The sequence below is a fragment of the Athene noctua genome, chromosome 10 (genome assembly GCF_965140245.1).
Source record: "Athene noctua chromosome 10, bAthNoc1.hap1.1, whole genome shotgun sequence".
Classification (NCBI taxonomy): domain Eukaryota; kingdom Metazoa; phylum Chordata; class Aves; order Strigiformes; family Strigidae; genus Athene; species Athene noctua.
The window spans coordinates 24557760-24571557 of NC_134046.1; the positions used below are offsets into that span (position 1 = coordinate 24557760).

Genomic DNA, 13798 nt, shown 5'->3' on the forward strand with positions numbered 1-13798 from the left:
GTTTATTACTTGTTGCAGCACAGTGACTCTGTGTGGAACAGAGGTGTGCATGTGGAGTCTCCTGTAAGGGTTCTCTTTTCATTCCTAATTGGGGTGAAAAAGCCAATGATTTTAAAACAGTAACATAGTCACTACATATCCTTAGAAGGCTTATCTTGACAAGGCTGCTATGTCTAGGGAAGAGATCTAATCTCAGTTTAGTCCTCCAACCGTTTTCCTCCATTGCTGCCTTCCCCCTCGTAAGGAGTGGTTGATCAAAACAGCCGACCACTTCCTGGGATTGCAGAGGGTATGGGGAAAGGTACCAATGTGTCTGCAGCTCCCAGGAAATAGAATATTTTTTGTTGTCTGAGCTCGGGTGGTCAGTGGTTATAGATTTTCCTGATCTCTTGAGATTTGGCCCCAACTCTGCACCGGCTCTTCAAAAGAAATAATCACGTTGGCACTTGTTGTCTGTTTGACCATTCCTGTGAATTCCTTTTCCATTCTGTGTTGTGGTGCATAATGGAACTAATGTTTGTGTCAAATTTGGGCAGTTTGGCAGGTAATTAGACATGTCAGCAGGTAGTTAGGTGTATCTAACTCTGAGAATAAAGTTGCCAGTGTAGTATGGTACTTTGGTATATTTGGTATATTGAAGTTTGGTATAAAATTAGAAAATTCATCAACCATTTTAAGAAATAAAAGAAATCTGCCTTGGCCATTTTTACACTAGTAACCATTCCATGTATGACATGGTTCGCTGCCTGCTTATGATGTACAGAAATGCAGAGGGTAAGCAGAAAAAGTAGTTTTGAGAAACGGCCCTCAAAGATTCTCTTCCTTGCTTGGGAGGTGTCTTTTGCTGACTGCAATGAGTTAAAACTGCCACTCTGTAATGGAGGAGGGCTCAGGCCTTTGATTTTTTCTCCCTTCAGCCTGGGCTCTTTGCACCTAGTGTATTTGAAGACTTTGTGGTTTCAGAAATCAAAGTCGCAAACGCAGTCACGTCACTAAACTCTGCATAAATTACTACACTGTTTGTGGCATTTCAGTGGGAATGTGTCATATCAATTTTGGCTCTTGTATAAACAATTAGGCTTTGGCAGTGTGTGTTGCAGCTTGACTGAAAAAAGCTCCCAATAAATGAAATTACTGTGTTTCATTTCATAATTATTCTAGGCTTTTTAAATGGCCATAATGTGTTGGGGTTTTTTTAAATGGAAGAAACATGATATGTAAACATACTGTGTCGCAACATAATGCCAATGTGGTCATGTCTGACTCTCAGGAACAATTTCCATCTTTCTCTACTTATAAAGCAGATAAAGGGTAGGTATATGTATGTATTTATACATACATATACACACACACACACATATATATATATATACATATATATATATATGTAAGTTCTGGATACTCCACATAGCTGTAGTGCAGGTAGGTCTCTTTGGAATCCCTCTTACTTACACAGTGGTCTGTGCACCTGAGAGCCAGCTCTCAAGTGGGAAGTATGGAGCCCTGTCAGACCAGTGGTGGAGCTGCTGAACCCCACCAGTAACTTAGAAAGCAGGTCAGGACTTTTTGTGACAATCACCTCATCTGAATTGTGTGCAACTTTAGTCTGTAAAATACTGGACTGTCATTTGCAGCTGACCAAACCAAATGCCCTGATGGCATTACTTAGATTGCTCTAAAGAGCTGCATCTCCCGTACTTGTGTCGGTGGTAGGGAGATGGGGAGAGATAACAAAAGAAGTCCTGCAGAAGGGCTACTGTAAATGTGGAAACAGTCTGAAAGAATTGAAATGAAATATGGAAAAAAGCTTGAAGGGACTGGTAGTCATGTGATCTTGAACTGAGCAAAATTATTTGTTGTTTCCAGGTCTTACTCAAAAATGGAAGGAAATACTGGTTTTGTACTTGAAATTATTTTAGTTCCACAGTTTTATACAACCATGTCTTCTTCAAAGTATTGATAAGTCATTACTCCTTGCTTGACTCCACTTCTTCTTTGTGGTTCATTTGTATTTGGCCACAGGTAGGACAAGGGAAAGTGCAGAAATGACAGGGAAATACTATCACAAAGAGAGGATGGTGATTTATTGCCTTCCCCTTACATGCACAACTGTTTTTCAGTGGTTCTTATTTGAAGTATTCCAGAGTAACAGCAGTTGGAAGCAGTTGTTTCTTTCCCACAGGAAGGGACCTCAGGAAGTCACCTAGTGCAGCCTCCTGCTCACAGCACAGCCAGCTGCAAAGTTTGACCTGGTTGTTCAGGGCATTGCCTTGATTTTTAAATATATTGAGGGATGGGAATTCTGCAGCCTTTGTGTGAGCTGCTTGGCCATCCTCAGTATGGACCTTTTCTTCTTGTGTCGGGCTGGGATTTTCCCTGCTGCAGCTTGTGACCAGTGCCTTGCATCCTAATGCTGTGCACCACTGAGAAGGGTCTGACTCTGTCTTCTGTGTAACCCCATGAGATAGGTCTTGTTTCAGACCTAGTTCTTATTTACGTTTAGAAAATGCTTAGTGGTTCCTGTGACTTCCCTTTGCCTTTATCTGGTTTTCCCCTAACCTTAAGATGAGACTGGGTGATAGTTATTCAGAGGCAAGGTGAGACATTAATAAGCTTACTGTGTCTCATCACCACCTTGCCCTTTGGTGCCTTCAGCCATCTGTGTAGGCAGCAAGGAGAATGGGGAAGAAGCCACCTCTCAATAAATAATATTTTGCTGAAATGAGCAAATTCAATTTCTAAATATGAGGATATGCATGAAAGGCTTGGTAATTGCTTACAAAAAGAAGGAGATGACCTGCCTTGAGATGTTGAACCCTCAGAGAGAGATGGAAGTAGCAGAACTGGTTGTGAAAAGTGAGGCACCAGCTGCCTGCATGATATCTTCTCCTAGCTTCAGGGTGTTGGGATCATTCCTGTGCCCAGACAGGGCATTCCTGGCCCTGTGCAGGGGCCACACTCAACTAAGGAGGTAAAACTTGAGTCTGTTGGTGCTGAACTGTGCGTATTCTTGTCACGATCACGGCTGTTTGCCTATTGCCACCCGCTCTGGAACATGCTGTCAGGGAAAGGATGCTCTTGTCAAATCTTGACGGGTAATGCAGGCAATGTGAAAGCCCCAAAAATGTAGCCTGAAGGGCTGCTTTATGCTCTTTTCCCTGATGAAGATACTGGTAGCAATGGCAAGCTGTTCTGGGACACTGAGGCCCCGAGGCTTAAACCCAACACAACAGATAGTTGCAGAGACCACTGCAGGGCACAAAGCCATCCGTGCCATGCAGACCAATATCTTCTTCCTCAGGTTCCCACTGTGATGAGTTGCCCCTCCCTGCTCCTCATCACATTGTCCTGACCAGTGGTCAGCCCTGGGGGAGATTTTATTTGGGATGAGTTTTAACAGCAAATTTTCCCTTCCTTTATGGTGCTTCTCTTTGTTAATAGTGTGAAAGCGTGCTGCCGGTTTGTGGAGCAGCAGCAGCAGGGCAGTGGCTGGCGGACAGGATGCCCGTGTCTCCTTACCAGGCCTGTGAGCCCTGCTGCTCAGGGCGGGTGCAGGCCTGGCCCGCCAGGCTCCGTGCCGCCTCGGCGCGGACTCCGGCTGGGACTGGGACTGGGACTGGCCTACCCTGGACTCGTCCTCCACAGCCCAGCCCTGTGGGTCATTCACGCAGCCACCATGCTGCTCTGGCCGTGCTGTTCTGGCCGTCTGAGGGGTTCTTTTGCCTGTGGACCATGCAGAGCCTGCCCCAAGGTTTACCGCATGCTGCTGGGTGTTGCAGGGAAGCCAGCAGTTTCCACCGAGGACATCTTTCAGTTCCTGCACTATACACAGCTGAAAATCACCAGATGCTTGCTAGGCAGCAAATGGTTATTGCAGTAAACTAATCTCTCAATCATGTGTCCTTGTCTTTACAAGAGTAAAAGGAAGCAGTAAAACCCAAAAAAAGGAGGCCATGCAAAATGCTGGAGTGGAGCCCACTGCAGAAGGCACAAACTGCTACCGGTCAGTTCATTAAAGTGTCCTTTTCTTGATTCATCCACAACATAATTTTTTAGCTTGAGGAAAGCAAAGCTGCTGGAGTTTGCAGAGCGGTGGCAGGGTCTGTGCTATCACCAAGTGCCACCTTGCTGTGTTTGAAGGACCCTTGCCAGATGGCTGCCAAGAAGGAGCACAGGGGTAGACGCACTCTGGCTGCTCTGCTCCTGGTCTCGTGCACATTTTAGATGTTTTTTAAGTCATAGTTGTAACGCACAGATAGTTTAATTTCATGGGTTTTTTTAAATAATTGCTGAAGCTACAGAAAGGGAATATGGCCTTCCAGAGTTTAAAAATTGCTTCCTGATTCTTCTTGATTTTTTTTTTTTTTTTGGTTTAGAAAACTGAAATACTTCTGATGGAAGTACATGCAAGCACATGCCCTAATGAGAAACACTTTGCCCTGTGTGCAGCTCTGTCTTTTTGAGACATTTTACCCACACATTCAGGTTGTGGTTTCACTCTCAGAACCACAATTTATTTGTTGAATCATGTGTTGCTTAAGGCAGTTCCTCTCTCATTTGCCCATTTAGTGGTCAGTGTTTGATGGTCTGTTTGCAGTGTTTTGAGGGTCTGGTGTTTGCAAAAACAGTTGGGGGGAAAAAATTGAAAGAAAATATGTTAATATTTTATAGAGGGTACAAAATACACCTTTGACAGGGAGAAAGCTGAGGCATCTGGCATGATAATGAGGGGATTAGAATGTCTCTTTCCTAAATACGTTTTTCAATATTCAACTATTCGTTGAGTTGCTAGCTGTTGACGCCGGTCTTAGCTCATTTTCAGGATTATTTATAAATACAATTAGTGTCCAGAAATTCCCATTATGTCTTGAACATTAACTCTATCTGGAGTTCAGTAATGGTTTAATGTCGATTAAATTAAGATCAAGTAAGAGAAAGTGCTGCTAATTTGCTTGGGAAATGATGTATGTTAGGGGCTTCTATTGCATAACTTAACACACCAAGGTTTTTTTGCATTTCACTATTTGCCCAAGCTCCAAAGTTCTGGAAATATTTGATGATGTGTTCTGCCTGTTGCAGAATTAATGGATGGTGTTCTCTGATAAGATTATCATTCTTCTGTGTTGTGGGGAGTGTGCTTTCCCACCTCACTAAGCATACATGCCAGTCAGTATTTACACATTGTTTGACTTCAGCCTACTCTGCAGGAATGTATTTCTTTCTGTAGTAGATGTGCCGTGCCTGTTGACAACTGGCAATAAAACACCAGAAAGCAAGTTCAATGACAGCAAGGTTTCTGCCCATCCTGTAGTCCACCCATTCAGTCTGTATCTCTGCAGCATCTCTCATAGTCCATCCATCCCACATCCACATCAGAAAACCCTTCTGATGCACTGCAGAAATCACTTGCATTTCTTGTGCCCTACCATGTTGCTCTTCCAGCAGATCCTGAAGAGGTGACAGTCCCCAGTGTGAACTGTGGCCTGTGGTCATGAGCATCCTTCCAGTTGTTCAAATTCTTCCTCCACTTGCATGGCAGCATGTAGCAGGAGCCCACCATGACATTCCCCTCTACCGCTGACCCCTAAGCCCTCGGAGTCGCTAGTAGAGACACTGTGTTGTTGGGGATGTTGTTACAGGCTTTGGAAAGTTACCTGAGCCCTGTCTTCACCCACCAGCGACAGCACAGCCCCCCTCAGGGAGCTGCCTACCACATGCCCAGCCCCATGGTGCACAGCTTCCCAGCTGCCAGGGCAACAACCCCAAATCTCACATGCTGTCTGTGATATTGCTGTTAGCAAAAAAATAACTTGTCACTTGTGGCGTGCCCAGCTGCTCGAAGGGCAGTAATCAGGAAATCTCCTCTAGCAGCACTGCGCAGTCGAACGAGTCAACTGTTTGTGAGGGGTTTGTGTTTTTCTGGAATCGCTAATAGCTCTTTCATTTCTCAATGTTTCCCCGCAGTCAGCCACCTGCCTCACCCAGCACGCAAGAAGCAATCCAGGGCATGCTGTCGATGGCAAACCTCCAGTCATCAGAGTCCTGCCTCCAGACATCGTGGGGTACCAATCAGGCGAAGAATAACTCCATCTCCACACAAAACTCTAAAAAAGCAGGTGGTGGCAGCAACAAAAATGCTGGCAAGCGGTTACTAAAGAAAAGCACAAAGAACAGTATTGACATCGAAGATTACGATGAAGATCAGGACCACTTAGATGCCTGTTTTAAAGATTCAGATTATGGTAAGTACAAAGAAGCTGTCTGAGTAAGCGTGTGCCTGGGTATGCATGTACATATTTATGCATGTTTGCAAATCCTCCATGTTTCTCGTGATATGCTTGCTCACTTTCTGTCATGTTGAAACCGACTGGGTATTTTGGTAAGTGCAAATAGCAAGAGGTCTGCATGGCAAAATTAAGCAAACAATGTATGGTAGGTAGACTGACTACAGAGCCATAGAGGTGGACTGTATTTGAGGCATGTCACAATCAAAAGATCTTAAGGAGCATGTTAGCCCACTGAAACTGCAGCTGTCAGCCAAGACACAGGAAACTGTCCCAGAAATGTGTGTCACGTACTGGTACTTACGACAGAAATGTCCTTTTCTGCACAATAGCAATAAAATAGCTAAGATGAGTGAGAAGTTGAATTTGTACTGAGAAAAGGGATCCAATGGTATGCTGAGTGTTGGCAGAGAATGCAAGCATCTCAAGCAGAAATGGGCACAAAGCCAGTTTGTACCAGTTATATCAGTTCTGCCTTAATAATCTGCAGAAACATTTCTGAGTATAAGAAATGATGAAATGAAGAAAAGTAATAATGTGAAGACTGATAGGGACTGGAAAGCCTGAAGTCCCAAAGACGGCAGGAAGCTGGTAGATGTTTATGCTACGTAACAGGAGAGTCTATGTGTGTGTTTGAGTCTGCCTGGCAACACGGCCATCAGAAATCATTTGTTATGATTGGAAAAGTGGTGTGTGTGACTTTTCACCTTATTAACAGAAATACCAAGACAAAATGGGGATGCTGTGACGTGCTGCAGAAGGCTGCCCAGCCATTTAGAGTGTGCTGCATGCGCGGGGATGCAGTTGTAGTGCTGGTGGAAGGTGCTTTGGGAAAGGGCAGCTCCAAGAAGCTGTTGGACAGGGCTGTGGTTTGCAGACAGATGCCATGCATGAACAAGACTCGACTGTACTGAGGGGTGAATTTGCTTATTATTTGTCTGTGGTGCCAGTGAATGGAGAGTCTTTGTTGTGAGCAGGCTTGGTTTCCAGAGACTCTGTTTGTGCCACATCTGATCAGCAGACTTCTAGTCAGTGGCCAAATGCCACAGTAATGCCAAAATCACCAGTGATGTAACAAACGGCAACTGGCAAGAAAATCAAATGCATGTGAAAAAAAAATGCAGAAACTTCATAGTACAGGCTGGGACAAAGTTTAGACAGATAAGTTGGTGTTTATCTCAGAGGCCTGTGAAGGGTCCTAGGGTAGAATGGTTCATGTTCATCTTCTGGATACTCACGCTGTCTCATTTGTCTCTGCCTAACTGCATGGGAGTCACACGGGCCAGGAAGGTGTGGTGCTGAATGAAGTGGTTGGCTGACATGTCTTCAGTACCAGTCTGTCTTGAGATAAGGGAACCTGCTCATGTCTCTTCTAGCTGTGCTGCTGCTCCACAGACAAGAGGAAGACTGATTTTTCCTGTCTGAGAAGTTTCACTGTGTATCCTAAATGTACCTGGTCACAGTTTAGTGATAGCAGCTCCAAGTGTAGTGTGTAGATGGGAGCAGGAGAAAGTCCCCAACTTGCTGCTGTGTCACCACTCCGTGGTACTCTGGGGGACCTTTCTATTCTAGCTGTGATGCCTGTAGTCACTACACCTGTACAGAGCAAGTGGGCCTCTGTGCAGGGTAGAGCTATTTCCTACACTGAAACCATTGCCTTTGTTTCCTGCTGTAGTTTACCCTTCTCTCGAATCAGATGAAGATAATCCTGTATTCAAATCCCGATCAAAGAAAAGGAAAAGTTCAGATGATGCCCCTTACAGTCCAACGGGTAAGTCCATATGGTCTGTGCTGCCCAGACTCAGGCTAAGTTGTGCAGGTCCCTAAAAAACCAGCCATTTTTCAAAGAATGTGGAAATTGTAAGACCACAACTAGCGATTTCTTTATCATGTGAAGGATTAATCCTTTCCAGCACAGTGGGAGGTGGTATCATGTGCTGGGACTCATGCTGAGCAGTGCTAGCCTTCCTCCGTCAATCAGTTGGCAGAAAAAAGTCATTTCTTGGTGTGTTGTTCGTTTATTTTTCTTCACACTCTTGGTAATGGAACAATTGGTGGCCACCTTAGCAGCAGTGTAACAGTGAAGCCCCAGACAGCTGAGTTGCCATGCCTTTTAGGTGTTGACTGTGTAAAGAGTAATGAGAGAGTGTGGGAATAGTCTCCCACAGGTTCAGCCAAAGCTGCTGGCCTGGAAGGGTGTTTTTGTTGTGGCTCACCAGAGGCAGTGACAGGCCAGGGGGTCCTTAGACACCTTTGCTGTGGTCCGCTAACAGGAGAGTCTCCTTGGCTTGCTGTGTGTGTGACAAGCAGCCCATGTCTCATCAGCCTGTGGCACTGCATGTCCACCCCCAGCTGATGGGGCAGTAAACACTGTCCATTTGGAAGTGATGCTGGAGTCGCTCATATCTGTCGTGTAGGCAGAACCCTTCTGTGGCTTTGGCTTCAGGCAGCTGCAACTGCCAGTGAAATTGCTCAGCTGTGCTACATCTTTATTGGCAGCTTCTCCCCAGGCCACTGTGACTGGAGATGGTTGGCACCTCCTGCCTTTGCATGCATCCTGGGGAAGGACAGGGCAGAGACTGCAGCATCCCGGGCCCTTCCTGCTCAGGAGGGCAGAGCCTCGCTGCCCAGCGTGTGGTTATGCTGCTCACATGGGCACATTCTGCATGGTTCACCTGCATCTTCTTTCCTTGTAGCACGAGTTGGCCCCTCGGTGCCTCGTCAAGACAGACCGGTGCGAGAGGGCACAAGAGTCGCCTCCATTGAAACTGGACTCGCTGCTGCTGCCGCAAAGTTGTCACAACAGGTGAGGTTGCTTGAGAAGTAGTAGCTGTCAGGAAGTGAAAGTCCTCTCCCCCAGCAGCAGAGTCATGCCCGAATAGCAGTGCAGTGCCAGTCCTCCTCAGTGTTTATTCATGCCAGTGCCACAGGGCTCAACAGTCTAAGGGAAATAAAGAAATAAATGGGATGAAAGTCCAATAGTCACAACATACCTGACAATGCCACAGCGCAGGGCAGGCGATGTATCGGAAGTGTAGAGAAGTGTGAGTGAGTGAGCATAGCCACCAGGCTAAGGTAGAAGGAGGCTGCCCGAAAGGAGTGTGCATGAACCACGTATTGATGTGTATTTGAGAGTCTGACTGGTGTGATTGCCTTGTCTGTGGAAATCAGCTGCTGGGAAGTGTAAGGATTTGCTTCTAAAGATCTGGTGAACTGTGAGTAACTATGGGTCAATTTAGCAAAGATACGGAGGCACTTTGGATGTTGATAAGTGTCTGATCTCTGAAGAGGTCAGAGAGACGCAAAGCACCTAACACACACAGCCCCACAAATGTGACACCGTGAGGTGCAAAGCTGACAAGGTCTGCTAGAGCAAGGTTGGTGAGACACCTTGGCAAGTTGCTGGAGATGCAGGTTTTGGTGGCATTGGGCTTCTGTTGAGCAGAAGATTTCTAAGAATGGTAGCAGGGTTTCATCAAGAAGTGGACTGAAGGTAGGCAAGGGAAACGGGACAGTGGCAGAGCACTGTTCTCATGGTATGTATGTGTGTGTGCAGTTACAGGTCGAGAGCTAATGTGTGTGATCTAGCAGGAGGCAGAGTCTGTGAATCAATGGGATGTTTGATACCATCCATGTTATTGTGAAAGTGTATGAAGATACCTGAAGATAGGAGGTGCCAGTTTTTGTGGAACATCGAAAGATTTGTTCATGCAGAACTACGCTGCTCTCCCAAGGCAGGATCATTTTGGTCCTGGCTGGCTCCCATTCACCCCAGGGTATGCAGAGTAACAAACAAGGAGGCTCTGCACAAAGCACATACATAGATGCAAGAAAGGCAAATGTGTGAGTGCAGCAGGGAGAGCTGTGAGAGAGATGGTATCGGAACAGACCCCGAGCAGTTTGTACATGGCAAACTTCATGGGGTTTCGTTGTATCAGGACCCTAAGCAACACCGCCGGCCCTTGCCATAGCTAAGGGTCTTCTGGGGATTAATCTGAGCTTCATGTTTGTCATTTTAAAGGAGGAACAAAAAGGCAAGAAGAAAAAAAATACCAAAAAGAAGCTGTCAACCAACAACGCGAACAAACCAGCTCAGGAAGGCAGCTCACCAGAGCCGAAGCTGGAGTCACATGCCAGCAGCCTCACAGATCACGAGTACACCGCAGGGGCCAGCACCTTTGGGGTCGCCCAGCCTAACAGGGGATCGCAGCCGATGGCACCCGGTGTTTTCCTCACACAGAGGAGACCCTCATCATCCTCGCAGAACAATGCCTCTGCCAAAGGTACCAGGAAACGCCTGGGGTTATGGTGCAGGACTGGGAAAGGGTGAATTGATCACATAATCTGTGCCTTTTGCAGGGCCCTCACATGTTGTGTCTGCCGTGGGTATGTAGAAGTGCTGTCGCAGGTCAGATCTGGTCAGGGAGAGGGTCCGTGGCCTTGGCTGTCCTGGCACTGTGGGCCCAAGCATGCATTTTGCTGCTGGGCTGTTTGTTGCAGGATGAGAGGCATCCCATGCGAGGAAATACTCCTGAGCCTGCCTGAGGCTCCTGCGGAACACCTGCAGTGGTCACATCACAGCCCAGCCTGTCTGGTGAAGCCTTGTCTGGGGGAAGATGCATCCATGAAGGCTGTTCTGCCCAGGGCTAGGTCAGGCACTGCTGTGGCTGGGTGGTGGTTGTACACCAATACCTGTGATGACTTGCACATAAGAACATCCTACCCAGTGGGTGTAGAGCAGTGCAGGTCTGCAAACCTGTCTTGAGAGTTGTCCCAAGGGAGCAGAGGAATATCAGACCTTGGGAGTAACACAGCTGCAGAACCAAAGCCAAGAGAGAGGAAGAGGTCACTTGTCTGCCATAAGGAAAGCGTTAGAAAGCTGAGGCGGTCCTGGAGTCTGAGCTAGAACCTCCTATTCTCTATTTGAACTTTGCTTAGAAAGCATGACAGAGGCAGGTGTGTGAGACAGGCACCATGTAGTGTGAAGATTAAGTGGGAATTTCTGGAATTTCTCCCACCAGGAGAGGCTCTGATTTTAAAAAGCAGGGCAACATGGCAGTTGTTTCCTGAGTTCCCCTATATTTGAGTGAAGCAAATTAGAGGTAGTGCATAGTGTCCTGGCAAAGAGTAAAACATCAGAGCAGCTTGAATGGGCCATACAAGAGGACATGCATAGCCCGTGGCAGGTGCTAGGGTCCTGCCAGGAGCTGGTCATACCTGTGCCTGTCTGCAGAACCGGAGTGGAATAAACATATTTGCCTGGAATTGCATCTTTGTGGTGAAACGGTGGCATTAGCGAAGTAGGTCCAAGTCAGTGGAAGATGTGATGGGAAGAGGAGTCCTGAATGGAGCTGAACCCCAGTCTGGCTGGTGAGCTGGGTGGCCCAGTCAGGGCATTGTGAAGGCAGCCTGTGTAGGCATGTGGATCACACCTTGCCCATGGTATAGCTCAGTCCTCGAAGGAGGGAAGGAGTTATGTCCCAGGAAACTGAGTGGCTGACCTCACAGGGAGAAGAGCACTTTCAGGGCCTCCTGTACAGGGTCTTGGGACTGCTGGGGCACCAAGGGGACTTCAGGGCATCTCTGCATGGAGCACAGGAGAGTCCTGAGCCTGGACACTACCAGACTGGGCATCACTAGGAATGAAGGAACTTTGAAGGAGATGGTGGGATGAAGCAGAATTAGGGAACTCTAGGACCTCTTCAGGGAAGGTCTCTCAGTCTTAAAGAGTGAGGTGAAAGGACAAGACATGAGGGAACTTCCCATGGACAGTGTCACCCTCACTGTTGTGGTCTTTAAGGCTGGGACACAATGCAGATGGCAGAAGTGGAGAGGAACGAAGGCTCTGCAGGTGGTGCACACGAGTGCATCCATGCAGCACGATGGGAAGAGAAGATGCTGCGTGGCTTTGTGTTGTTCCTGGCAGTCCCGGGGTCCCTTGGTGACCCGGGGGGTTCCTGGCCATAACGTGGTAGCTGGTGAGCGGTGGGGCAGCTGCACCAGTCCTGGGGCCAGTACACAGGGAGCAGAGCTCACTGAACCACGCAGCTCATCAGCAAGGGCTTGGGCTCATGGCAGCGGTGTCCTCTTGTCGGTATGGGGACAGGGAACGTTGGCCACGTTGGGCATGTCGTAGTGCTGACTCTGTAGGAAGTGTGTGCGTGTGTGTGTGTGTGTGTGTGCGTGCGTGCATCCTTTCAGTGTCCTGCTGGCAAGGCTGGAGGCAGACGGTCTCTCTAGTGCTAGGGGAAGAGGGCAAGGCGAAACGCGGGGCTGTGTTGGGCTCCGGGCGGTGGGCAGGGGACAGGGCCTCCTTGGGGCAGTGCTGGGCCCGGTCTCACGGTGGCACGTGAGCTCAGCATCCCGGTGCCGCAGGTTGCCCTTAGAGGATGGCAGAGGCGCCCGGAGCTCCCGGGAGGGAAGGCGGGCGCTGCACAGCCAGGTGCCAGGAGCTGCGGGGTGCTGGTGTGTGCGTGCGGGCTCTCGCCGGAGCGGGACGGGCCCCGGGGAGATGAGGCCCCCACGAGCCGTGAGCCAGGGCGGGCGAGCTCCGGGGGGCGGCGGGGCTGGCGCTGCGGAGGCAGGAGGAGCCCCCGCAGCGGGGAGGAGGGGAGCGGGCTGTGCGCCGAGGGCCGGGTGAGCCGGGGGCCCCGGCCGCGCTGCGCGCCCCGCCCGGGGCCTGCGGGAGGGTCCCCGCACCGCGGGGCGGGGGGCAGGGCCGGCGCGGGGCCGTCTCGGCGGGGCGGGAGCGGGCGCTCACCCCGCACCCCCGCTCTCCTTGCAGGGAAGCGCACGAAGAAGGGGATGGCCACGGCCAAGCAGCGCCTCGGCAAGATCCTGAAGATCCACCGGAACGGGAAGCTGCTGCTCTAGCGGCCGGGCCGGGGCAGCCCGGGGACGCTGCCGCTTGCCTCTGGGCACCACCACAGTAATCCCTTTAACTTTCAGCGGTCGGAGTGTACAGAATTCTGCTATAAATATTTTTTAATATAGATGTCCTTTCTCAGAGTGCTGAGAGTGACTAGCCGCAAAAAGTTAATACTAATCCCGGCCCCGGCCCCGGCCCCGGCCCTCGGGCGGAGCCGCCGGCGCAGCGGCAGCGGGGCGGGCCGGTGCGGCCCGGGCGGGGCAGCGCTGCCGGGCGGAGCGGGCCGGGGCCGGGCCGGGCCGGGCCGGGGCCGGCGGGGCGGGGCGGGGCCGGGGGGCGGCGGCGGCCGCCGGGCTGAGGCGTTGGGCTGTGGGGCGTTGGGCGCGTTTCTCAGGCAACCCCCCGTCGCCCTGTGTAGCTGCGTTTCCCGAGGCATCCTTTTCCTAGAATGTAGCTTGTACATAGCTTTTGGAATAACCACCGCCGGTTTTTTATAAGGGGAAAGTCTCTCCGGGGCGCCGCCCGCCGGTACCAGCTCTTTGCGTAACTTCTTGTACGAGGAGGGAGACAGTTATTTTACTAGCACCTTGTGGAGTGTTTCCGTGTTTTGTGACGATGTAATTTATTAATGTTTGTAGCTTTTTAT

General features: G+C 49.4%; 1 protein-coding gene across 3 annotated transcripts in view; it reads left to right on the top strand.

Moving 5' to 3' along the window:
* Positions 1-13430, top strand: part of PHF2 (PHD finger protein 2) — an 84073-nt gene extending 70643 nt beyond the window's left edge. For 2 of the 3 annotated variants that reach the window (XM_074914320.1, XM_074914319.1), the window contains 6 exons: positions 3917-4003; positions 5965-6242; positions 7960-8055; positions 8981-9090; positions 10306-10567; positions 13069-13430. In XM_074914320.1, the coding sequence (XP_074770421.1) occupies positions 3917-4003; positions 5965-6242; positions 7960-8055; positions 8981-9090; positions 10306-10567; positions 13069-13157 (922 nt within the window). In that variant the 3' untranslated portion in view covers positions 13158-13430. The remainder of the gene's footprint in view (positions 1-3916; positions 4004-5964; positions 6243-7959; positions 8056-8980; positions 9091-10305; positions 10568-13068) is intronic. The other variant, XM_074914318.1, reaches the window with a different exon arrangement.
* The last annotated feature ends 368 nt before the right edge of the window (positions 13431-13798 follow it).